Source organism: Abrus precatorius, unplaced genomic scaffold (assembly GCF_003935025.1).
Source record: "Abrus precatorius isolate BTA unplaced genomic scaffold, Abrus_2018 Scaffold1, whole genome shotgun sequence".
NCBI classification, from domain to species: Eukaryota; Viridiplantae; Streptophyta; class Magnoliopsida; order Fabales; family Fabaceae; genus Abrus; species Abrus precatorius.
The window spans coordinates 9,562,911-9,589,791 of NW_020874291.1; the positions used below are offsets into that span (position 1 = coordinate 9,562,911).

Here is a 26,881-nt window from a genome sequence, read left to right on the forward strand (position 1 = left end):
CATTGAACTGTATCTTTTGAAATAATCGAATATAGTGAGATTCTGTGAATTCTGAATTTCAAATTCTTTTAAGTTATTTTTCCCATTCTCACATTATTGTCACACTTAACAATTTCAAAATGAGGTAGTCTTGCCATTCTGTGCATTCAATTCTGAAAAAGTAGATTGTGAGCTTGATTGTTTAATATTTTCACTTTAATTCCTTGGTGAGACTTGAGCCTCATGCATAACATTTCTTGATGTGTGAAATGGATCTCATATTTTGTTGCACCTCTAGAACTTGCATTGTTCTTGATTGAATTGGTAATATGTTAAAGTCACATATATGATGGAGGCCTTCCTTGTGTATGCTTAGAACCTAAATAAACCTCCCTTGTGCTGAAAATCCTAGTTCACCCTTTTGGTAAACTTCAATTCAAGCCCTACTGAAAAACCATGACACCTTTCCAAATAAGAAGAAGGAAATTTAAGTTTAACCAAAAATGATTTTAAGAATTAAGTTTGGGGTGGCATGTTGTGATATTGTATGACATTGCTTAAGGTCAACCAAAGTTTTAAGTTTGGGGTGGGTAACAGCAAAGTATGAGTCATTTGAAAAGAATGATTGAATGAAAAAGAAAAGTATTGAAAAGAAGAAATAGGAAAAGTGAAAAACAGAAAGAAATTTATGCATAAATGCATAAACTGATATATGAAAAGCACTTGAAATATTTCAAAAATTCAGAAAATGTTGTGCAGAATTGAATGGAAGAAAAGAGAATGCAATCTCATGCTAAATTCTGAATATCATCTACTTGAATTGCATCTTTTCTGTTTGGCATAACTTGCATTGTTTCCCAAATTGATTGAACACCTACCTTTCCTTTAACCACAATTTCACCTGAAAAGTCCTCTTGATATGTGATTTGTTACATTTTTTTTAGAGGAGATTGAGAATTTATGCAAGCCTATGGTAGAGTGTAGTAAAAATGATGATTTTGAGAGCAAATATTGAGCCTAAACACTAATTGAGTGATGAGGGAAACACTACTTGTGAGCTGTGAACATATTTTTCAATTTTGCTCATATGAAACTTTGCTGAATTACATGAATTCAAATGACATGTTTTTGTTGATTAAGTGGTTAAAACAGTGTAATGATCATGTTGATCAATGGATGAATAACTTGACTTGGATGAGAAATCAGAAAGATACAGAATTGGGTATTAGAAATGTTGAAAAATCAGTTTGATGATTGAATTCTTGTCAATTGGATTTTTCCCTTTCCCTTGTGTTTGATTTGATTTGCTTGAGGACAAGCAAAAATTCTAAGTTTAGGGTGGTGATAAATCCATATTTTACCATGTTTTTAGCATAGTTTTTGGTTAATAATTAGGAAAATAGTTCTAAAATAAACTTGAAAAGATCACAAAAATAAAATAATTAGTATAAATTGTTGTTTTGTTTAGATTTTTAGGAGTTCATGCAAAAAGATGGAAAGTTGTTGAAAGTGCTTAAAGGAAGGATTAAAAGCTGAAATTGAAGAAGAATAGTCAAAGAATCAAGCTTGAAGAAATCCTAAGAGTTAGGCGTTACAACTCCAAGTGATTGGTGTTTGAACATGGAAAGAACAAAATACAACACTGGGTCAGAGTGGCTACTCTGAGTGATGTTAACACTCCAGTAACTGAACCTGGATAACTGCCATTGCGTTGAAATGCACATCACCTGGCGCTTTGGCGTGCAACAGAGAGTGGAAACACATAGCAGATGGCGTAGCAACGCAGAGCTAAGCACATAGAAGAAGCATCCATTGAAGTGTTGTGCGTTGAAACGCACATCACTTGAAGCCTTGGCGCGCAAGAGTGCGTTGCAACTCATAGTGCAGGGCGTGGCAACACGAAACTGAGCATCCAAGTAAAGCCTAGACTGGAACTTTGCGCGTGACAACGCACATCAGTTGAAGCCTTGGCGCTAAGCGCGTGGGAACGCAGATCACATACAGCCAAGGCGCGCAATCGCGCACCTTCACTTCAACCACTACGCGTTTTGGCAATGAATTCTGCAACTTTATAACTTCTTCTTTTTGTCAATTTTGGATGTTTGAAGCTTCTGTATCACTTTTAGAAGATTCCAGAACACCTGGGGATAACTAACTATCAGAATTTCAAGGGTTAAGTCGAAGAATTAGAGGAACTCTATAAATAGGAATTAGAAACTTAGAAAAGCAGCTTTTTGTCATTTTTTTAGTTTTTGTTATTCATTTTGTAACCATTTTAACTTCCAAGGGATGTCAGAGGGAGAAGAGAGGAACGACTTTTGTTCTTCTTTGCTAGAGGAATATGGGGGAAGGCAAAGTTATGGAGATAGCTCTCTGCTTTTCATCTTCTTTCCTTCTTACTTCTCTCTATTTCATTGTAATGTGTTTCTAACTCTTTTTGTTAGGGATTTATGGATCTAGAATTGATATATTGATTTTGTTTTGACTCTGAACTTTGAGTATTTGATTTAATTAAGGGATTAATTCTATGTTTAATTGATCTTTGAATGGAAATTCAATTGATTAATCAAAGAGTAACCTTCACTAATGGAAATTGGGTTTGTTGCTTGGATCTGAATTAATCACCAAAACTATTAATTTTCTTAGGGATAAGTGGTCTTAGTTTTGCAATCTTTCGGTTTTAATTCATAATGCAATATTGAACTAAATTTGGCCTAAGGAATTAGGGAGATTTGGTTGAATATTAGGACCAATGAGTTGAGGAATCAATCTTTGGTTATTGTAAAGAGAAACCGATTGTCAATCAATCAACTGCTTGAATGTTCAGAGGCAGAACTGAATTGATATTGATATTCTAGTGAAATAAATTCCTAACTTTCCTCCATTCGTAATTCATTCTAATAGTACAAGTTAATATTATATTTTTAACAATTTCTTATTTCTTTAATTTTGAATTTTACTTTCTTGCATATTGAAATCTGTTCAATGAATTGTTTGGTGCAAATGGTTATTATCTTATGAATTGTGATTAAAAATAAGATCCTAGAGGATGGTACTTGAGACTCAATCTGATTTTCACATTTTATAACTTGCTACAACTACCTAGTACACTTGCTAGTAGTGAATTACACCATTTAAGTACTACGATAGAAAATGTGTATCACAAAGACTCTGCCAGGAATGCTCGGCTTCTGCCCCGTACTTCCTCTTGATTCCGGCCTCTGAGCTACACTTGCACTACCGCTTCTCTTAGCAGCCCAGCACTTATTGGCAATGTGCCCCAACTTCCCACAGTTGTTGCAAGTTATCCTCGATTGTGGGCAGTCTTTCACCATGTGTGGCCCTCCACACCTGAAGCATTTAAGCGGCCCTCTGAAAGAACTCGATCTTGAACTACTCCGACTACTCTTCTCTTGAGATGAACTCCCTCAAGATTGAGAGCTATTTGATCCCGAGTATGGTCCCCTTGAGAACTTAGGGGGCCTTCTATCTTGCCTCACTGGGCTGGCTCCCCTAGTGTCCACCGTCTTCCCTCTTGAGTTAGCTTCAAAAATTCTACTCTTGCTCACCAGGGTGGGCAAATCTGTCAGCTGAAACACACTGACCGCAGCTCGGATGTCCGGCATCAATCCATGCTCAAACTGAGTACATAGATCCTCCTCTCCATTGCCATGCTAATAATGAGGCCAGTACTTCATCAGCTCTTGGAACTTAGCTGCATATTCCCTTACAATCATACTTCCTTGCTTCAGTTCAAGGAACTCCCTAGCTTTCTACTTCCTTAGGTCGCAGGGAAAGTAGTTCCCTAGAAAGATGGTCTTGAATGTTTCCCACTGGATATAGCCATCTTCCTGTGGCAGGGTCTGACCGGCAAACCTTCACCAGTCCTCAGCCTCCCCACACAGCAAGTAGGTGGCATAGGCAACCTTGTTCTCCTCACGGCACCCCATTGCATTGAAGATCTTCTCCACATTAGCCACCCACCTTTGGGCTCCTTCAGGATTGAATACCCTCTCAAACTTTGGAGGATCATGCCTAGTGAAGGCAGATAACTCTCGATACTCAGTCTGCTCTCACCCTTGATTGTGCACCATGGCTTCCAGAATCTAAGCCATGCATTCCATGAGGTCATTCGAACCTCTAGCTACTCTACCTCTACCTCTACCTCTACCTCTACTAGACATATTCAATCTAGCTACAACAAGTTAGCAATCACATTCTAGCACATTAGATCAATTTATACATTATAGTTTAGGCAAACAAAACAATCAACACTTATCTTGGACACTTTAGCTCGATACCCCAGTCTGGTTTGGATGAACTGCTCTGATACTAAAATTGTAACACCTTGAACTTAATTTCAATAAATAAGGAATTTCGCAATTTTTTGAAATAATAAAATTTTCATTTTCAATCCAAGTTTCATCAAACCTCTCAAATAAAGAAAGGGGGTTATAAATTACATCAAACAGTTGCTACAGGACTTATTCAAATACAACAGTTTTCAAAATAATATCCTAAGTCCTATAGCAGTTCCATCTACCCCTTCACTGAGTTCGATGCTGATCGTCTTAATTACCTGAAAAATAAATGTAAGGGTGAGTACTCTACACTACCAAAACATAATCAAACATAGAGTCTCACCTCTAACTCATTTCCAACACATCTATACAGATATAACACAAACAGCATCATTATCCAATACATTTCAATTTAACATCAATGCATTCACGGTACCAACACACTTCACATTCAAAATTATAATTAATAACAATCACGTGCACACGCACGCCAGCCACACTCACTATGGTACTGTGATCACAGATTTACACCATGAATGGTCGCCGGTTACCCCCCTCATGGATACCACGTGGGCAGTCACGGGTCGCTCAGCAAAGGAGAGAGTGTGTGGCCCGTGGTGCACCTGTTCCACAGTTGATGTCACCACCACTCTCTTCTTCCCAAGGTATTTCTACCGTCTTCATCTTTCACACTCTCAGTGTATCGCTGAACCATTCACAGCATATTATAATAGTGCTACACGCCCCATTCACATACATTCCATTCACACACGCAATATTCATGCTTGCACACGGCACACAACCTATATTCAATTCATATTACACGACACATAGCCTATATTTTATCCACAATATACGGCACATAGCCTTCCTTTATTCACAATATCATTAATTCACCCATCAATGGCATCTCATCACACACATCACCCCCACGAGACCTAACTATTCCAGCACACATCACATTGCACAGTAATTTCCATCAAACACAAAATTTCTACTCCTATCTTAGCCACATTGCATTAATCAAAAAACACACAGAATGCAACACATTGAGATAGGGTAGAGTCTCCTTTACCTCGGATCGGAAGACCCACACGTTAAATCCACCAAGAAGTGCTCCCCTCACGGAGAAACCAAATGAAAATCCCCAAAAATCACCAAAAACAAGAAAAGAGAGGAAAAAAGAAAACCATATCCGTTTTAAAACTCACCTCCAGCGTTTCCCACATGGATTCAACCTTCAGTCTAGCTTCCGAACGGCTTTGGAGGCAATTAATCGGTGGAAAAGGGTTTGGGAATGAAAGGATCCAAGAGACTTCGGAAGAGAGAGGGAGAAATAACCCTCCCCGAACCCTAACCTCTTAAAAATCCTTTTCTGGTCACGATACTCTCGCTACAGCGAGATACTCTCATTGCAGCGAGGGATCTCACTGTAGCGTCATGCCCTCTCGCTGCAGCGAAAAACTAAGAAAAAACTGCACTCTGGTTTCTACAGAATTTTGCTACAGCGAGACTGCACCCAGAAATGCACCCCAAATTGTTGCTTTGCCCCAAATGAAAATCCCAAAAATCACCTCTAACTTCTATTTATAAGGTTTTTCCTGCCTTTTTCCTTTCTACACATTAATCTCTAAGAATTCTAGCATCAAAGGTCTTTTAGAAGGTTCTAAAATTGATTTAAGAACTCAAATAGTCCAAAGTTGACACTTAGAAGTGATATTTAAAATTCTGTTACTTTTGCGTAGACACTTTACATGGTTGAAGTGTCTACGCGCAAGTGTTCTACATGGGAGGATCCTCACGCGTAGCTACTCTGTGCACTTGAAGTGGTTACGCGCTTACTGCGCAGCTACTCTGGGCACTTGAAGTAGCTAGGCGCTCAATTGTGTAGCTACTCTGAGCACTTGAAGTAGTTACCACCGGGATATACTCCGGCTTAGCATTCATTGTGTTCTCCCACACACCATGACACAAAAGTCTCAAAATTTTTTGACATCGATGCACCAAATGTCAACGTCTTCTCTCTGTATTCTAGCAGCACATGGTTGGCAGCTAGCCAATCCATTCCCTAAATCACATCCAGCTGGGAAAAAGGCAAAAAAAAGTCCACCTCAAACTCCCTACCATGCACTTTATAGAGCATCTTAAACACACACATAATGTTACGACCGGTTTACCCATAAGGGTAGTCACCACAACATTGCATGACAATTTAGACACATGCAAACCCAGGCACTTCACATAGTCCACAGACACAAAAGAGTGCATAGCACCTGAGTCAAACAACACATCAAGCAATCTGCCTTTAATTACACATTTACCTCGAATCAACTCCTCAGATTGTGAAGCCTCTGCCCCACTCATGGCAAAGACTCTCCTAAGAGTACTCAGCTTTGGCCCCATACTTCCTCTCAATTCTGGCCTTTGGGCTGTGCTCATTACTACCACTCTTTTTGATAGCCTAACACACACTGGCAGTGTGCCCTGACTTCCCACAGTTACTACAGTTTGTCCGTGGTTGTGAGTAGTCTCTTACTATGTGTGGTCCTCCACACCTGAAGCATTTGATTGGTCCTCTAAAAGAACCTGAACTTGAGCCACTCCCACTGCTTCTCTCCTGTGATGAAGTCCCTCTGGACTAAGAATGACTAGAACTTAAGTATGGACCCTTCAAAAACCTAGTGGTTCTTTTATCTTGTCTCATTGGACCACTCCCCTTGGTGTCCACGGTCTTGCCCTTCAAGTTAGTTTTAAATATTCTGCACTTTCTCACTAGAGTGGACAAGTGTTGCTTACAATCTAAACACTAGCAAGTGCTCTAAGATTGCAGCAAATAATGAGTAATTTTTAAGAACAGGATATCGTCTCCACAGGGAATTGAGATTTTAAGTATCAATTCACAGAATTATAACCATTTGAGCCATACAAAATTGGAAGGATAATTGTAACATGTAACAGCAGTAAACCAAAGCAATTAAAAGTAAAGAACTTGCAGAAAAACAGAGTATAAGATGTGTAATGAAATGAGATAGGAGTGAAGAATAGTTAGGAATTTACTTCACAAGAATGTCAATATTAATTCAATTATGCCTCTGAACATTCAAGAAATTAGTTAATTGACAATCAATTTCGCATATTAATAGCCAAAGGTTAATCCCTTAACTCATTGACCCTAACAAGCAACTAAACCACCCTAATCCTGTAGGTGAAGTTCAATTTCATATTGCATTAAGAATTAGAACCTTAAGATTGCAGAATTAGGTCTCTTTATCCCTAAGAAATCCCCAATTTCTGGTTGTTAATTCAGATCAGAGAATCAAGTCCAATTGCCATTGGCAAATGTTCCTCTAAGGTTAATCAAATGAATTTCCATTCAAAGATTATGTAAAATGCAAAATTAACAACTCAATTAATCCAAATACTCAAATTTCATAAGCAAGAATCAAATCAATACATCAATTCGAGTTCCATAAACTCCTAACTACAAGAAATTACACAGACATTGTGGCAGAGAAAGAGAAAGAATAAGAAGTAGAAGAAGAAGAACTCAGAAAAGCCATAGCCACGAGCTCCAATCCAATCCCTCTTCTTGAAGCTTTGAGGTTCGACCCCACTCCTCTCTCTCACTCTCTCCCAACGAGAATCTAACAGAAAAAAATGAAAAATGAATGAAAAGACCCCGAGATCTGAGCTCAAAACATGTATTTATAGAAATCCCGATTCTTGGCGTTATCACTCTTGCTGATAAGAGCGGTCACACAGAAGGTCGCGACGTTGTGCGTAATCACTTTTATGAGTAAAAGTGGTCACGCGTAACTTGCCAAGTTGAGAACTCTCTAGAAATCCACTTTCAATGATAAAAGTGGTTACGTATAATACTCTGGAACGCTCACTTTCGCCAGCAAGAGTGACCACGTAGAGTATATTGAAATTCTGGCTTCTCTGGATCGCTCACTTTTGCTGATAAAAGTGGTTACGCCAGGCCTGCTGAGTCTGAAGCTTCTCTAGAACGTTCACTTTTGTTGGCAAGAGTGACAACGCACAGCTAAGCTGAGATTGAACTTCTCTGGAATGTTCACTTTCAATGATAAAAGTGATCACGCCCACACTCAACTTCTCATTTAAGCTATGAATCACTCACTTTCACTGGCAAGAGTAACCACGCCCAGCTTAAACTCCATGAGCCATGTTCTTTGAGTCCAGACTTGCTACTTTTCTGCTATTTCTCCATTGATCTATCAACCTCATGGTCTTTACTTAGCATTTTCTACAAAAACACACTTCAATTATTAATTTTACACAGAAAATTCATAAATGCTCAACTAACTATGTATTTAAAGAAATTCTCCAATCATTCTATTTTTATGATTTTTTTTCTGCTTTTTCCAACACATTTTCCTTATGAAATGGATTAAAACTATAGTAAAATACTAGTAAAAATATAGATTCATCACTACCCTAAACTTGAATTTTTTCTTGTCCTCAAGCAAATCAAACTAAACCAAGGATAATTCCTCCATTTTTCAAAAATCATTTTACAAACTGCTTTTCTCAGAAATTTCAAATTCCACTTTTGTGAAATGTGCAGAATTTTCAATCAACTTGCTCATCCCAATGCTCATCATGATAGCCATACTGCATTAATCAATTCTGGGCAAGAATTTGCTATCTAAGTTCATATATATCAGCAAAGTTCATGTGAGTACAATTAATAAACATAATCACAGCTCACTTGGAAGTGTTTCTCTCATCACTCAACATTGTTTGGTTACTGTTTTCACTCTAAATCATCAATTTCACTGCACTCTACCATATGCTTGCCCATATTCTCAATCTCCTCTACTAAGGTTAAGGTAGGTATTGAAGAAATTGGAAAACAATACATGCAATTTCAAAAGATCAGAGGCATTTTGAGTGATTTTTTAAAACTAGCCTAGATCTGCATTCTTTCTCCTTAATTCTCTCATTTATGCAACAAACAAAAGTTTTCGTGCAGCAGAATTTTTATCTCTTCTCTTCTTTTCTTACTTTCATTCACTATCTTCTTTTCGTTGATATTCTTTTTCTTTTTCTGCAGCACTCTGTTGCACTTCTTTTCTTTTGAACTCACATTTTTGTTCTTTTCACAGCTTTGCTGCATAATTTATTTTTTTTCATTTTTCTGCAGCACTTTTGTTCTTTCTTTCTGTCTTGTTGAACTCAAACTTAGATAGCTTGCTATTTCCCACCCCAAACTTAGAACATTGCTTGTCCTCAAGCAATTAAAATCTGGATGCCACCCCAAACATAGTTTTAAAAATCATTCTTAATTAAACTCACTATGCCTCTTTTCTTTTGAATGGTAAAATTGGTTTTTCAACAAGGCTTATAATGAGGGAATTTCAAGAAAAGGGATATTAAGCTCAAAGGGGTGAACTAAGACATTCAATCATAAAGGAAGGCATTTAGGCTGACTAGGTATAATCAAACATGGCCTCCATCATATATGTGAAACTGTAAATTGCATATTCAACCAAGAAACAAGGCAAGTTCTAGAGAATGCAGCAAAATATGATCAATCACACATAAAAAGCAGAATGCAGCTCAAGTCTCACTAGGGATTTGTAAGTGACATGCTAATCAATGAACTCACAATTCACTTTTCAGAATTATATGCACCTAGTGACAAGACTGCCTCATTTTGAAAATACAAGTGTGATTTCATTTTGAGAATGGGAAAAAACAACTTAAAAAGATTCAAACAGAATTCACAGAACTAACAATTAGCATCATTTGATTCATAACTAGCAGTTTAATATCTATTCTAATATTTTGGTGATTTTCAGAAATAATTTCAGTGTAATGTGAAGCTAACACAATGAACAAGAGGTAGAGAATGAAACCCCCCTTTCATGGCAGCTTGTGCAAGTGTCATCATCCATTGTGTGTGAGTGATTTGTGATTGTGACATTTTCTGCATAAAATACCAAAATTTCATCAATTGTCAAGGAAAAAGCAATTAATTGGAAAACTAACATAAATGCAAAACAGATGTGTGAAAATTAAACCAAATTGTACCAAATTGTAATTACAACCCCAAAAGTTTGAAACTACAGAAATTTACACAATTCCTAATGACAGAAAATAAATTCCTAAACTAGTCATCTGCTGCATCTTCCTCCTCTGAGGTGGCTTCCTCCTCTTCTTCGGATTCTTCTTCTTCTTCCTCCACCGCCTCTTCTTCTACCATTTCTTCCTCTACTGGCTGAGGGATATGTGTTTTATAAACTGGTAAATCTTTAAACACAGAGGATCATAAACACTGAGCATTGTCTGCCAAATCAGGTGTGTGGTACATCTCTTTTTTAGTCATTCCCAGCTTTTGTCCAATATTGAGCATCACACATTCCAGCAGCATTGTTCCAGCTTTGAGACTGCTGTGCAGCTCAGTTTGCCTTTCAGCAAGTTGATTTTGTTTATCAGCCATCAGCTTTAATGCATCTCTCATCAGCATTGGTTTCTCCTTTTTATATTGGGAAGGAATTAGGGCTACGGAGGTGCAAGAAGTGGTGGCATAAATTTCTTTTACCATAGATGCGAAGATGGGGGGTGCAGCTCTGATCTTTTCTTGATATTCCCTAAACTCTACTCCTGCATCTTTTCTTGGTCTTCAGAATATTAAGGATGCAGTCACTTATTATCTCCCCCACATCAATGTACATATCCGTAACTATCCCAAACAGCAATTCAGCCCTCTTCATTGCCAAGGTTGAGCTATGTTTTACTGGCATGAAAGAATTCAGGATGAACATGCTCCATACCTTGGCAAAGGGTAGCAAGTTCTTGGTGATTATACATTTGGTTTCTTGGCCTGATTCAATTTCCAAGTTGTACCTGGTCTGCCAATTTCTCCAAAATTTGCACATAATCAATATCAGGACTCTTCCTGAATGTGTTGAAATCCAGCTGTGCAGGGTGTCTTTCAACATTGATTTCTAGCACCTTGTTGATATTGGCAAGACTGAAGTCTATCCCCATCCCTTTGACCATTGTGCTGTACTTAGGGATTTTAGTTACCTTGAACCTCATGGCATTTGCATAAAATTCCTGAGTTATTTCCCTCCAACCTAGGCCAGCTGCATAACAGAAGAAATCCCATCCCATCTTCTGAATCCTTTCTCTGTATTCTAGATAATTGTCCCCAGCAATTTTGAATGCTCTATCAGGGACAATTTTCCTCCTCAGGATATTGGCTTTGAAGAAGTTTTCGTGAGCAATGCTCTTGAATCTTGGGTCATGGGTTGCAGTGGGTGAGGAGCTTGAAGGTGCAGCTGTTCTGATCTGAGGTGGTAGAGAAGGTCAAGGTGCAGCTGTTCTTGGCTGAGGTGGGTCAGAAATTTCGATGGGTGAGGAGCTTGAGACACCATCAGTTCTGGCCCTCTTCGCTGATCCAACTTGAAGATTTCTGTTGGATCTCCTTCTTAGAGTGTTGGAGGATCCAGCTTGCTTCTTCTTAGAAGGTCCAACTAGTGTGTTTAGAGAAGTTCTAACCATTTTTTCAGTTTCTGCAAATGAAGAAGCAATTGGACATTTTAATATTGTAATATCCAGCTGTGATAATATAGATTTTTGTATTGAAGAAAATTCAATCAAATAGAATTTAATTCTTCTAACAATATAACATGTAGTCTATTGTCAAGATAAATCAACATATAACTACCTACACACAACTGCAGAAATGTAAGCATTCATAGTCAAAGCATGTTAAATCCTCATATATAAGTTCAGAGTAGGCAATCTCAAAACATATCAAGTTAACACAGAGGAATCATCCAGGTCTCATCCAATTTTTCAAAAAATATTGTTGTAACTCACTTATTGTTATTTTTAGAATAATGTAGAAGTGATTCCACCATAACAGGAAATTTTAATCAGAAATTTCTAATCAGCCAATTCACACAATTCTATTTAAGTCAACTAAAATGTTGCAGAAATGTGGTACATATAGCGTGCAATGCAATTTCAATTATCCCAGCAGAAATGTCATAGTTGATAGGGAAAGACCAATTCAGAGTATTGTCTATTCCATTCTTGAAGCAAATAATATCAGAATAGTTTCCCAACACTAATCTCGATATTTTCCAAAACAATACATGCAGAACACAGTACAATAGATAATTTCAAACTTTCAAATTCTATATCTTTCAATCAAAACTCAAATTGAATCTTTTAGGTCAAGTCAATTTCTGCAGAAGTTTGTTAATGTGAAATGTGCAATGCGGAATTGAATCTTCTCAGAAAACTCAAATTACAATAAAACCTAATCTCAGTATTTTCTATTCCCCAGATTGATTTAAATGGCTCAAAACATTCCTGGTTATCCTTGGTTGGAGATGTAGAAATAAAGGAAATGGACCTTGGTTAGAGATGTAGAAATGATGCTCAAATATGGAACAAGGAAGAAAAATCTTCTAAAGCGCAATGTAGAGATTGAGGGTTAGAGAGCTCTCAGAGAGGGAAGGATTTTTAGGTTTAAAAGTGTATGTGCGTATTCACCCTTAGCAGTATTTATAGGCACGCTTAAGCACATGGCTACTTTTGAGAGTAAAAGTGACCTTTATGTTATTAAAAGTCCCAGCGTTATCACTATTATTCATAAGAGTGAATGTTCCAAAGAGTGTATTTTTTAGAGTAAGGGGCACGTTATCACTATTGCTGGGAAAAGTGATAACGCGCAGCTATGTTGCAACTTTTGTTAATAAAAGTAATAATGCCCGGAGGTCCAAGTTATACTTACCTGTGCGTAGCCACTTTTGTCAGAAAAAGGAAGCATTCCAGAGAATTAATTTTTCCATATGTCTCTGCGTAATCACTCTCATCAGTAAGAGTGAGTGTTCCAGAGGAGCTTTTTTACCTTGATGCCTCTGTGTGATCACTTTTGTCAGTAAAAGTGATTGTTCCAACAGAGATCCTCAATGCGTAGCTTCTTTCCTGCAACATAGTGACTCCTTTCATTAATCAAATTCATCTCAACTCTCAATTAACTCACTTCTCATACTCTAATCCTTTAATTTACTTCTCTCAATTCCAAATCTCTAATTATTTATTAGATTCAATTCAGAAAAACAGTTGTAGCAACATATTTGCAGAACTTCGATAAAATGGTAAAACATGATTATACAGATTTCTAATTTTGTAGATACACATTCTAAACATTGGATCTCAATTCAAGTACTAATTTCACCTCAGCATAGATATGCAGCAGAATCAAATTGCAGAAAAGCAGAAAATTACAAAACATGCATATGCAGAATTCTAAAATACTACAGAAAGTTTAAAATGGGTTAGAAATGTGAGTTGCCTCTCACAAAGCGCTTCTTTAATGTCACTAGCTTGACATTAGTTGTTCCTCACTCAAGAGGAACCAATTTCAAGCACACTTGGGCTTTCTCAATTTGACCTCCAAGGTAGATTTTCAATCTTTGTCCATTCACCTTGAACTCTCTCCCATCCTTTGGATCTGCTATTAGTACAGCACCATATGGAAATACCTCTTTCACCACAAAAGGTCCAGACCCCTTAGATTTTAACTTCCCTGGAAACAATCTCAACCTTGAATTGAAAAGTAACACAGACTGCTCAGGTTTGATATCCCTTTTTAGAATGAATCTGTCATGCAGCTTTTTGGTCCTTTCCTTGTATATTTTGGCATTTTCATATGCATTGAGTCTGAACTCGTCTAATTCATGCAGCTGTAACAGTCTTTTGTTTCCTGCACTAACTTGATCAAAATTCAACCATTTTACAGCGCAAAAGGCTTTATGTTCTTGTTCCACTGGTAAATGGCAGGCTTTTCCATACACTAACTGATAAGGAGACATGCCAATTGCTGTCTTCAATGCTGTCCTGTATGCCCACAAAGCATCATCCACTTTCTTGGACCAGTCCTTCCTTGAACTACTAACCACTTTCTCCAAAATCTGTTTTATTTCTCTGTTGGAAACCTCCACTTGACCATTTGTTTGAGGGTGATAGGGTGTAGCTATTCTATGCTTTACTCCATACTTCTCTAGGACTGATTCTAGATACTTGTTGCAGAAATGGCTTCCTCCATCACTTATCAGAATTCTGGGCACTCCAAATCTTGAGAAAATATTTTTTTGATGAATGCAATAACAGTCTTAGCATCATTGGTTCTGGTAGGAATTGCTTCCACCCAGTTGGACACATAGTCCACTGCTACTAGCATGTACTCATTTGAAAATGAACTAGGGAAAGGACCCATGAAGTCTATTCCTCACATGTCAAACAATTCTACTTCAAGTATGTTTTGCAATGACATCTCATGTTTCCTAGATATATTCCCCATTCTTTGGCATCTATCACACCTTTCCACATAGTTCTTAGCATCTTTGAACAAAGTTGGCCAGAAAAGACCAAATTGCAGGACCTTGGCTGTTGCTCTTCCTCTGGTATACACCTTCTTAGCAGTCCATCTATTCCAATTTTGAACAGCAGTGGATCTTCCCAAACATAATACTTGCTGTCATAGAAGAACTTCTTTCTCTGCTGCCAATTCATCCAATTTGGAACATGATGTGTAGCTTTGAAGTTGGCTATATCTGCAAACCAGAGCTGTGATTTAATCTTGAATAGGCTTTCATCTGGAAATTCTTCTTTTATTTGTTTCACTTCAAATGGTATGGCTTCAAGTGGTAATCTTGACAAGTGGTCACCAACACCATTCTCTTTCCCTTTCGTGTCTTTGATTTATAACTCGAATTCTTGAAGAAGAAGGATCCATCTTAATAACCTGGGCTTTGCATCCTGTTTTGACAAAAGGTACTTAACAGCAGCATGGTCAGTGTAAACTATAACCTTATTAAGTAAGACCGAAACTTATCAAATGCAAAAACTATTGCTAAGAGTTCTTTTTCAGTAGGAGTATAATTGATTTGTGCAAGGTTAAGAACTCTACTAGCATAATGAATAACATGCAGTTTCTTGTCTTTTCTTTGGCTTAAAACTGCTCCTATAGCTACATCACTAGCATCACACATCAGTTAAAAAGGATATTCCCAATCTGGTTTAACAAGTACAGGTGTAGAAATTAATTTCTCTTTCAAAGTGTTAAAAGCTACTAAGCACTTATCATCAATACCAAATTCTATATCCTTACTCAGCAACTCACTCAATGGCTTTGCAATTTTAGAGAAGTCTTTAATGAACCTTCGATAGAATCCAGCATGTCCCAAAAAACTTCTTACTCCTCTAACATTTACAGGTGGAGGCAGCTTCTCAATTACTTCAACTTTTACAGGATCCACTTCCTAAGACTATCCCTTCTTGTACCATAAAATGGCATTTTTCCCAATTAAGTACAAGGTTTGAGTCTTGGCAACACTGCAAAACAAAAGATAGATTAGCTAGACACTTATCAAAAGAATTACCAAATATAGAAAAGTCATCTATAATTCTTTCAATCATATCAGAAAAAATGGACAACATACACCTTTGAAAAGTGGCTGGAGCATTGCATAACCCAAATGGCATCCTCCTATATGCAAAAACTCCAAAAGGACAAGTGAATGTTGTCTTTTCTTGGTCTCTTGGATCAACTGCAATCTGGTTGTAACCAGAATATCCATCTAGGAAACAATAGTAGTCAAATCCAGCCAATCTCTCCAGCATTTGGTCAGCAAATGGAAGAGGAAAATGATCTTTCCTTGATGGATCATTCAACTTCCTATAATCTATACACATTCGCCATCCGGTTACTGTCCTAGTAGGTATTAATTCATTTTTTTCATTTGGAACAATAGTTATACCTCATTTCTTAGGCACCACATGAACCGGACATGAACCGGACTTACCCATGAACTATCTGAAATTGGATAAATAACTCTTGCATCAAGTAGTTTAATCACTTGTTGCCTCACTACCTCTTTCATAGTTAGGTTGAGTCTTCTTTGAGGTTGGATAACAGGCTTGCAATTCTCAAATAAAATTTTTCTGCAATATGGTACTACACTCTTCAGACTTGGTTGAGTCCTCAAATAAAATTTTGTGCATACAGAAAGATGGATCTATACCTTTCATATCTGAAATCTGCCATCCTAGTGCAAATTTGTGCTTTCTTAACACTCTCAAGAGTTTTTCTTCTTGGTCTTTCTGCAGATTGTTGTTTATTATTACAGGTTTGTTATGGCCTTTTTCAAGAAACACATACCTCAAATGAGAGGGTAATTGCTTAAGCTCCACTTTGGATTCTTCTTTTTTTTTTCTTCTTCTTCCTTGAGTTGATTTATTTCATTGTTCATACAGGGAAGGGAATCTAACTACAGAATGCATTCTTTTACTTTCTCATCTTGCTCTTCCTAAATACTACATTTCGCTGCAGCTAATATGCTTTCCAAGACTACACTTTCATCATTTTTTTCCAAAGAAAGTGGTATCACAACATCTATTGCATCAATCTTCATGCAGCTCATATCATCACTTGTACTCTTAGCATCAATTCACCTTTTTGCACATCTATCAAAGCCCTTCCTAGAATGAGAGGGATATCAGCATCTACCTCCATATATATCTAGTATAACAAAGTCTGCAGGGAATATAAATTTGTCCACTTTGACTAAAAGATCTTCAACTACTCCATAAGGATATGTATATGATCTATCAGCCAATTGTAATGTAATCCCAGTTGGCTTCACCTCCTCAATTCCCAGCTTCTTCATAATGGCTAAAGGCATCAAATTTATGCAGGCTCCCAAGTCACACAAAGCTTTTCCAACTGTACAATTTCCAATGGAGCAAGGTGTGCTGAATGACCCTGGATCTTTCAACTTTTGAGGTAGTTTTTTCTGCAATATGGCACTACACTCTTCAGTTAGTGGTGCCAATTTTTCCATATCCAGCTTCCTCTTTTTAGACAAGAGTTCTTTCATAAACTTTGCATAAGAGGGCATTTGTTCTAATGCCTCTGCAAATGGTATATTAATTTGGAGTTTCTTGAACACATCAATGAACCTTTCAAACTGCTTTTCTTGTCTAGGATGTTGTACTCTTTTTGGAAAGGGTAATCTCTTGTACTGCTCTTCAGTAATAGGCTTGCAGGCTTGCTCAAATTTCTACTTCTTGCCCTTCTTTTCTTGCTTGATACTGCAGTTTTCGTCATCATCTCCTGTCTTTAACATAGTATATTTTCCACTTTTGAAATCTTCTTGCTTCAGCTCACTTTCATCCTTCGGATTGGTGACTTCATTTTTCTTTCTTGGGCTGGAAACCACTGCTCCACTTCGAGTGGTTATTGCTTGGCATTGTTCCTTTGGCTTCACTATTGTGCTGCTAGGAAACCTTCCTTCATCTCTATTGGCCAGTTGCTCAGCCAACTGCCCAATTTGTGTTTCTAGCTTCTTTATAGAACTTTCTTGATTTTTAAAATTCATTTTTGTCACCTTCATGAACTGCAGTAATGTTTCTTCAATTCCATTCACTTTCTCACTCAAGGGTCTTGAATTTGAATACCTTTGATTTTTCTGAAATTGTGTAGAAGAACTTCCTTGAAAATATTGTTGCCGGACTTGAGGAGCTGCACTTTGGAAAGGTGCAGTAGCTGTATTTCCTCTTGCATTAGAATTCTGTGGATTCCACTTGGAAAACTATTGTTATTAAGCTGGAAACCAGGTGGATATGGTTATTGGATATGGTTGTTGTGGCCTTTGATAGTTGCCCATATAATTAACTTTATCAGGTTGTTCTATAACTGTGGGATCACAAGCTCCATTCACATGGTTGCCACCACAGAAATCACAATTCAATTTTGAATTTTGGACCACACCAGTCTGCATGTTACTTATTTGTTGAGTCAGGGCAGCAAGCTGTTCAGAAAATTGTTGATTCTGAAGTTGATTTTGAGCAAACATGGCTTCTATGGATTTTACATCATATCCTCCTCTCCTTATAGCTTGTCTTTCATTCATATTTTGATACATCGAGGATGCCATCATTTCTATGATTTGTTGGGCTTCTTCTAAAGTTTTTGAACTCAATGAACCATCAGCTGCTGCATCTATCATGGTTTTAGTTGCAGCAGTCATTCCATTATAGAATGTTTCAAGTTGCATCCACTCAGGTATGCAGTGATGACGACATTTCCTTAATAACTCCTTGTATCTTTCCCATGCCTCACATAATGGCTCTCCTTCTTGCTGAACAAAAGATGTAATCTCCCCTCTGATTTTTGCAGCTTTTGAAGGAGGAAAATATTTGATTAGGAACTTGTTCACCAGGTCAGCCCAGGTTGATATACTCCCTTGTGGCTGGGCTTGAAGCCAACACTTGGCTTTATCCCTCAATGAGAATGGGAATAATCTAAGTCTGATTGCATCCTCACTTACCCCATTGATTCTGATTGTGTCACAAAGTTGTAAGAAATTAGAGATGTGCAGATTTGCATCATCTGAATGGTGTCTAGCAAATTGGTCTTGCTGTACCAGATTTAGAAGTGCAAGTTTTATCTCAAAGTGGTTGGCCTGAATTGTAGGTCTCAGAATAGAAGAGTTGAATCCTTGGAGATTAAGAACTGCATAATTCCCTAATATTCTCAGTCTTGGTTGTTCTCCCATATTTATTTGTCTTGGAGTCTGATTAGGTTGAGGTTTTCCTCTCTTTGAATCTATTTAATTCTTGCTTCACTTCTCAACCTTCTTAGAGTTTGGTCAATGTCTGGATCAAATACCAAAGTAGCTTTATTTTTGTTTTTCCCTCGCATATACAACCAAATAGTCAGATATACACTAACAAAGCTGATGCAGAAAAATAACAGCAAAATCATATCAAAATTTGCAACTGCAGAATTATGCAGAAGTGCAAAATCATACAGAAATTTACCTACTAATTTTCTATACTTATCTAAGTACAGGCAAAACAGAGTACTTCTATGCAATCTATCACTCTAAACTCAATCTAGAAATTGAAAAGAAAAAATTCAGAAATCAAGAACTCAATCTAGCAATTTTTCTGTTACTAATGATATTGAAATATAAAATTCTCCAGCAACGGCGTCAAAAACTTGTTGCTTACAATCTAAACACTAGCAAGTGCACTAGGATTACAGCAAGTAATGAGTAATTTTTAAGAACAAGATATCGTCTCCATAGGGAATTTAGATTTCAAGTATCAATTTACAGAATTATAACCATTTGAGCCATACGAAATTTGAAGGATAATTGTAACATGTAACAGCAGTAAACCAAAGCAATTAAAAGTAAAGAACTTGCAGAAAAACAGAGTATAAGATGTGTAATGAAATGAGATAGGAATGAAGAATAGTTAGGAATTTGCTTCACAAGAATGTCAATATTAATAGCCAAAGGTTAGTCCCTTAACTCATTGACCCTAACAAGCAACTAAACCACCCTAATCCCTTAGGTGAAGTTCAATTTCATGTTGCATTAAGAATTAGAACCTTAACATCCGACCTAAGTGGCATATGGCAGCTGAGCTCCCTGTAGCCAGGTCGTGACCCGCTTGCAAGACCTTAGCCAAACCTGATGTGAACTCCACTACACATAAATGATGTGCTATTATTCTACTTCTATCTATGATATCACTGTGCTGCTGACACCCCTATTGAGATTGTCTTTTCTGTCCCTCCTGGTGACACTCAGTTACCTTATGCTGCTTTGTTTGCTTCCCCGACACCTATGTCGATTGACCCCCGTACTCCTACTGCTAGACCAGCCCCTGCGCCTGTGCCTGTGCCAGTGCCATTTCCTTTTATGACTCCTACTTCCCCACCCATGCTAATGAAGAGGGATGTCCATGTGGTACACTACCATGCCATCTTATATGCACCCTGCATACCCATCTACTTTGATCCCACCTACTGGTACTCGTTCACGTCCTCGCACAGTTGGAATGATGGAGGAGAATGGTCGAGGTCATGGCGCGGCTACTTCCTTTAGCTCTGATTCCTCGGCATCTTCTGAGGAGTCTGATCCCATTGAGGATTGATGTCTGTTTATTTATTTATGTATGTATGTATTAGGGGAACTGCTCTTAGGGAGTTGATCTATTTATGTTATATTATGTTTTGTTGTATTTGAATTATGTTGATCGTTCTGTTTCATTAAGTACTTGACGTTTCCGTAACTTATGTTTAATATATTTGAGGTATTTTCATAGAAAAGGAATTAAGCTTATTGCATGTACACTCGTACCAAAAAAAAATGTTACCAGATTTTGGTCTTTTGTAAACTATCATGTTATATAGTTGGTATCAATGTTTTAGTAATTTAGGACACTACAGCCGTTGTTCACTGTTGTGAGGATTCGTACGTTTATTTACCTGCACATTTACGTTTATGTATTTTAATTGCAGTTTCCTTTGTTTGTTATTTCCACTGTTTCTGCTATTCAGTGCTTGTTTTGCATGCTTTATGCAAAACCTTTATATTCAATCATTGTTACATAATATTGCTCACAATTCCTGCTTAATACTCTATTTTATAACGTCAATTTGAATATTACATTAAACAACACACTTAAAAGAACCTAAAGAGGACCTAAATTGAATATTGCAGTCCCTAGATTGCTCTTGTCAATTTGAATATTGCAGTCCCTAGATTGCTCTTGTCATTTTTCACCAAATATAGACTGCTTGAGGGCTTGTTGTAATAATTCAATTAGTGTGAGAACTTAAATAAAAATTAGTTTCTATTATGGTTTTAGTAGTTAGTTACTAGGCTCTGCTATAAGTAGCAGTGTAACAGAATTCAATACATTCCATTCTTTTGTAAGCAACATATCTTCCTGAATCTCAATAAAAATTGTTCGGATTCTATTCTTCTTCTTAGAATCCCTATTGTTCTAGTTCTTCGTTGTTTTTCATACCTAGAACTACTGTATCAACTAGTATCAGCCTGTACTTTCCACGGATTCGACATGGCAGAATCAACAAGGAATCGCATTGCGGAGCGCGAGATGGAGGAGCGTCTTGGATTGAAGATTGACGAGAAATTCATCGAAATTGCGGGTTCACTTCAGCAATCTCTTCATGATTCATTGACGCAATCTTTGAGAACTTCTTTCACACAGCAAATCAACGAACAATTTCAAGAATTACGGACTCAGGTGTTTGGGGGAAGAAATCAGTCCGCGGGTGCAGGGATTTTTAATTGCGGTGACTGTCCTTCTTACTCTTGTAATACTCGTTTAGCTCGACTTGATTTCCCTAGATTCAATGGTGATGCAGTTAAGCAATGGATCATGCAATGTGAAACTTTTTTTTCGGTTGATAATACACCTGATGAATACAAAGTGCGACTAGCTGTGGTGCATTTTGAGGGATGAATAGTGCTTATGTCAAGAATGTAGGTTTGAGTCAATTGCCTTCTTGGGACAGTTACACCAAAATCTTGATTGAGAGGTTTAAGGGGTGTGATGATCCTATGGCAGAATTAATGAAGTTGAGACAGAAGGGGTTCGTGGCTGCATACCATGAGGAATTCGATGCCATTGTTGCTCGGTTGAACCTGTCTAGTAAACATCAATTGAGTTGCTTTCTTGGTGGCCTTAAGCAAGAAATCCAAATGATGGTGAGGATGTTCCAACCTGTTTCTGTCCAAATTATATGAATCTGGAGCCACTTCTGATTCCCATAAGAACTTCTTACCTAAACCCTTTAAGCCTACCTTTTCAGGCAAACCACCATTGTTACCTAACCCTCCCAAACCCTTAAACACACACAAACCAAACGTACCAACAACCAGAAACTTCACACCTGCTTATATGAGTGAGAGGCATGCTAAAGGCCTCTGCTATTTCTGTGATGAACCATTCACACCAGAACATGGCCAAACCCACAAGAAGCTGCAAATCCATGTCATGGAATTGGAGGATTCAAGTGACAGTATACCTGAGTTGTCACTTGATGAAGACCGGGATGATCAGGACCCTGTTGGGCCATTAATTTCTGTAAATGCAATGTCAGGTTTGCCTAGCTTTCGAACGATGAGGATCACCGGTTATTTCTTGAAGAAACCATTGCATGTGCTCATTGACAGTGGGAGCACACATAATTTTCTAGATGTGGAGGTCGCTAAGAAATTGGGTCATTAATTGTTGCTGATGGAACTAAGGTTGCAGTTTCTTCTATGATCAAAGATTTCACATGGACAATTCAGCAGACTCCATTTACTTCAGATGTTATGCTCCTTCCTCTTGGCTGTTGTGATTTGGTGTTGGGGATAGAGTGGTTGGTAACATTAGGGGATATTACTTGGAATTTTGACAAGTTATCAATGCAGTTCTATGTTCATGGGAAGAAACATGTTTTAAGGGGTGTCACTGGAGTCCATTTTTCTATGTTACAACTTTGTGATCAACATACGGGGTTACTACACTCATTGACCACTCATGCTGTTGTGTCTGAACCTTCTTCTGCTCTGGAAGAGGTGTTAAGAGACTATGAGGATGTCTTCCACGAACCCTCAGGCCTGCCTCCGACAAGACCGGGCCTGCCTCCGACAAGACTGGGTCATGATCATTACATTCCATTGATTCAGGGAGCTAATCCTGTTTTGAAGAGACCTTAGTGGTACAGTAAGCAGCAGAAGGATGAGATTGATAGGTTGGTTCAGGAGTCACTCAGGTCTGGAATCATTCAGCACAGCAATAGTCCATATGCTAGTCCTGTGGTTTTGGTGGGTAAGAAGGATGGCTCTTGGAGACTTTGTGTAGACTATAGAGATCTCAACAAGCATTCTGTTAAGGATAAGTTTCCAATTCCCTTAGTAGAGGATTTACTTGATGAGTTGCATGGTTCAGTAATTTTTTCTAAAATAGATCTCAGGTCGGGGTATAACCAAGTAAGAATGAATGCTGCTAACATACACAAAACTGCTTTTAAGACACATGCAGGGCATTTTGAGTACTTGGTCATGCCCTTTGGGTTGACCAATGCCCCAACTACATTTCAGGGATTAATGAATGATGTTTTTCAGGCTTACTTAAGGAAATTCCTTCTTGTCTTTTTTGATGATATTCTTATCTACAACAAGAGTTTGGAAGAACATTTGCTACATCTCCATCAGGTTTTACAAACCATGAGAGAGCAATTCTTGTATGCTAAGAAATCTAAATGTTACTTTGGTGTCTCCAGGGTTGAATATCTAGGACATTTTATTTCTATTCAAGGGGTTTCTACTGATCCTGAGAAAATTTCTGCTGTTACCAAATGGCCCTTCCCTCAATCACTTAAGCAGCTGAGGGGTTTTTTAGGACTCACAGGGTATTACAGGCGGTTTGTAAAAGGCTATGGCATCTTAACTAAACCTTTAACTGAGATGTTGAAGTTGAAGAAAGATAATTTTTCTTGGACCCCTGAAGCTAAATTGGCATTTCAGTCCTTAAAAGTCACTTAATTAAAGCACCAGTCCTGGCCTTGCCGGATTTCACTAAGGTTTTTTTCATGGAAGTAGATGCCTCAGGGAATGGGATAGGAGCTGCCCTAATGCAAGATCATCACCCTTTGGCTTTCATTAGCAGAGCCCTTAACTTGCAACAAAAGTCACTTTCTACTTATGAAAAGGAATTATTGGCAGTGGTTTTTGCTGTCCAAAAGTGGAGACACTACTTATTGCCTAGGAAATTCATCATTCGCACTGATCTTAAATACATTCTGGATCAAAGACTAACTACAACTTTTCAGCAGCAATGGCTTGTTAAATTGCTTGAGTACAAAGAGGGATTGTATATTGGAGGACATTCTGGTAGGGATGTGACATTGAGGAAAATCAAAGCGATTGTATATTGGAGACGGATGACCAAAGATGTCAAATCCTTTGTGCAACAATGTGGTGTCTGCCAAACCTGTAAAATTGATAATGCTGCTTCCCCTGGACTCCTTCAACCATTACTAATTCCTGATCATGTGTGGCAACACATCACCATGGATTTTATTGAAAGATTACCACTATCTTTTGGGAAGCAAGTCATCTTTGTAGTGGTGGATAGGCTCAGCAAAGCTGCACATTTCATGTCCCTCTCTCATCCCTACACTGCTGCTGATGTGGCACAAAGCTTCTTGGACCATGTTTTTAAATTACATGGTTTTCCTGCCACTATTACTTCTGACCGGGACCCGGTGTTTGTGAGCAAATTCTGGCAAGATCTCATGGCATTTCAGGGAGTTCAGCTCCAGTTATCAACGGCCTACCAGCCTCAAACTGATGGTCAAACTGAGGTTGTGAATAGGTGCCTCGAAACCTACCTCAGATGTATGTGTTCTTATCAGCCTAAGCAATGGTCCAGGTGGTTGCCGCTTGCGGAGTGGTGGTATAACACAAATTTTCACAGTAGCATTCAAGCTACTCCCTTTGAAATTGTCTATGGCCAGCCACCACCTATCTGTTTGCCTTATTTGCCTGGGGAATCAAACATTGAACTTGTGGATAGAAGTCTGCAAAAGAGAGAGGCGGTCCTCAAGCTGCTCAAGTTCCATATGAAGAGAGCACAAGACAGGATGAAGCAATTGGCTGATAGGCACAGGTCTGATCGCAGATTTCAGATTGGTGATTGGGTTTTTGTCAAGCTTCACCCTTACAGACAAGTTTCTGTGACTTTCCGAGAAAATGCCAAGTTTTCTCCTAAGTTTTACGGTCCATTTGTCATCCTGGGTCCGGTTGCTTATAAGTTGGACTTGCCTGCTCAGTCTCAAATTCTAGCACTTTGCCAACTGCCACTTGGGAGAAAGGAGGAACAAGGGAACCTGAAGCCATTGTTGATAGAATGACGGTAAAAAGGGGCAGTCGTGCTGGTACAAAAGTGTTGGTCAAATGGAAGAATCAAATTCTAGTTACTAGGCTCTGCTATAAGTAGCAGTGTAACAGAATTCAATACATTCCATTCTTTTGTAAGCAACATATCTTCCTGAATCTCTTACTCAATAAAAATTGTTCGGATTCTATTCTTCTTCTTAGAATCCCTATTGTTCTAGTTCTTCGTTGTTTTTCATACCTAGAACTACTGTATCAGTTTATGCCTGCTCAAAATGTCTCGAGCAACAAGTGGGTCTGAAACGTGCTACACCAATCACTAACTCAACCAAAGTGCAATTGGTTGAAATGGGAGAACCTTCATAAACAGCTATCATGCCCCAGCCCATTCTTTCACAACCTCAAATTTTCTCTCAAACCGGATTCCATAACTCCTCAAAGAGCTACTTTCAGTCGAAAAAGCCTTACTATAAGGCTCCTATGAGTAAGACTCAGGGGCGAAGGGCTCAGAGGATCAGAAAAGCTGAGTATGAGGCACAAGACTTAGCTCAGCATATGGTCCCAAATGTTCATTGGTTTGTTAGATATATTTAGGGCAGGAGGTCGATAGTGAACTATCGAATCAACTTTATTTTACTTAATTTTGAACCCTAGTTTTGACTTACTTTCCTCACAACATCATTATCTTATTTTTGCCTCGAATATGTACTTATTGCAGCATTTCATCGTTTATTTTGAAAATAAATTCCTCTTCTCCTCATAATTCTTCAATTCTCAAAGTCAGAATTTGACAATAATCCAAGGAAAATTCTCCACCAAGAGAAAAAGCAGTGAAGCTCGCAGAAGCAATTGTGCTTCCAGAAGTACCCTCTTTGACGAAATCTTGGTTGGAACTTCCACACTTTCTACTCTAATATTTCCAACCCCTAGCCAATATTAGGTTAAAAACATTTAACCATGTATTCATATGTTTTGAAAACATTTTGATATTTTGATTGATCAAGTCCAAATAAATCCAAAGTAGCGTGAGTGACATCAATCGTTCAGCGAGAAAATTGGTCGTCGTCAATCTTATACGAAGACCCAGGATAAGAATTCAGGGAAATGTCAATATTGTGCAACATTATGTAATATTAGGTTGAGATACATGGATGGAACAGAGGAAGGGAAAATGTGGGTCCACTCGTAATACAATTCAGTCAGATTCGGCCGAGAATTGAGGGGAGAAATTAGGTGTGACGCTGAGATTAGAAAAATTTTTAAAGTGGCATAACTTTTGGTACAGTGGTCAGAATCAGGCTTATGACCCCAACTTTTGGGGTAGCTCGAAAAGAGCTGTGCAGGGGAACATGCCGAAGGCGTGTTCAGGCCCTCGAAATTGAAAATAAAAGCGGTTTTGTAAAAGTGTTTTGTTTTTAAAGTTTTGTAAGTGCAGTGTTCAGTGTTCAACGGATAAGCGGGGCTCTTAATGTAGTGTCATTAGACACTGCGACGCAAATTCAGCCAATGAAACTAGTGATATCCTCCATGTGTCAAAAGGTATTATTGGCAAATTATAATGACAATGACATCAACCACAGACGATGATTTGGTAATTGACGAATTCGGCAACGAATTTATTCTTTCTACCATTTCTTGTATTAGGAAGCAAAGACCCTAACCTAATCATCAGGTTCAAAGACCATTTCCTTGTGTTGTCAAACCCTAGCATAAAGTCTGCTACTTTATTTATTTTTCTTTGCTTGTGTTTGATGAAACAGGAAAAATTGCTCTAACTTTACCAACTTAGCATGCATGTGTCCCTCAATACCTTAGGCTAGGAGGTAATATTTTAAAGACTCG

General features: G+C 38.1%; 1 protein-coding gene and 1 non-coding gene across 2 annotated transcripts; one reads left to right on the forward strand and one right to left on the reverse strand.

Moving 5' to 3' along the window:
- Nucleotides 1-17,389: 17,389 nt before the first annotated feature.
- LOC113855535 lies at nt 17,390-18,886 on the reverse strand. Its single transcript, XM_027487179.1, has 2 exons — nt 18,005-18,886; nt 17,390-17,899 (listed from the first exon to the last, which is right to left on the reverse strand). The coding sequence occupies exons 1-2, from the start codon at nt 18,884-18,886 to the stop codon at nt 17,390-17,392; spliced, it is 1,392 nt and encodes a 463-aa protein (XP_027342980.1).
- LOC113861703 lies at nt 18,396-18,502 on the forward strand. The gene has a single exon (XR_003504305.1). It is a non-coding gene; the product is annotated as a small nucleolar RNA R71 (small nucleolar RNA).
- Nucleotides 18,887-26,881: the final 7,995 nt, after the last annotated feature.

Coding starts and splice junctions, on each gene's coding strand:
- LOC113855535 (XM_027487179.1), bottom strand. CDS start 18,886: ATGGGAGAACAACCAAGACTGAGAATATTAGGGAATTATGCAGTTCTT. Junction 17,900..18,004: donor TTATAGAACAACCTGATAAA/GTTAATTATATG, acceptor TGGAATCCACAG/AATTCTAATGCAAGAGGAAA.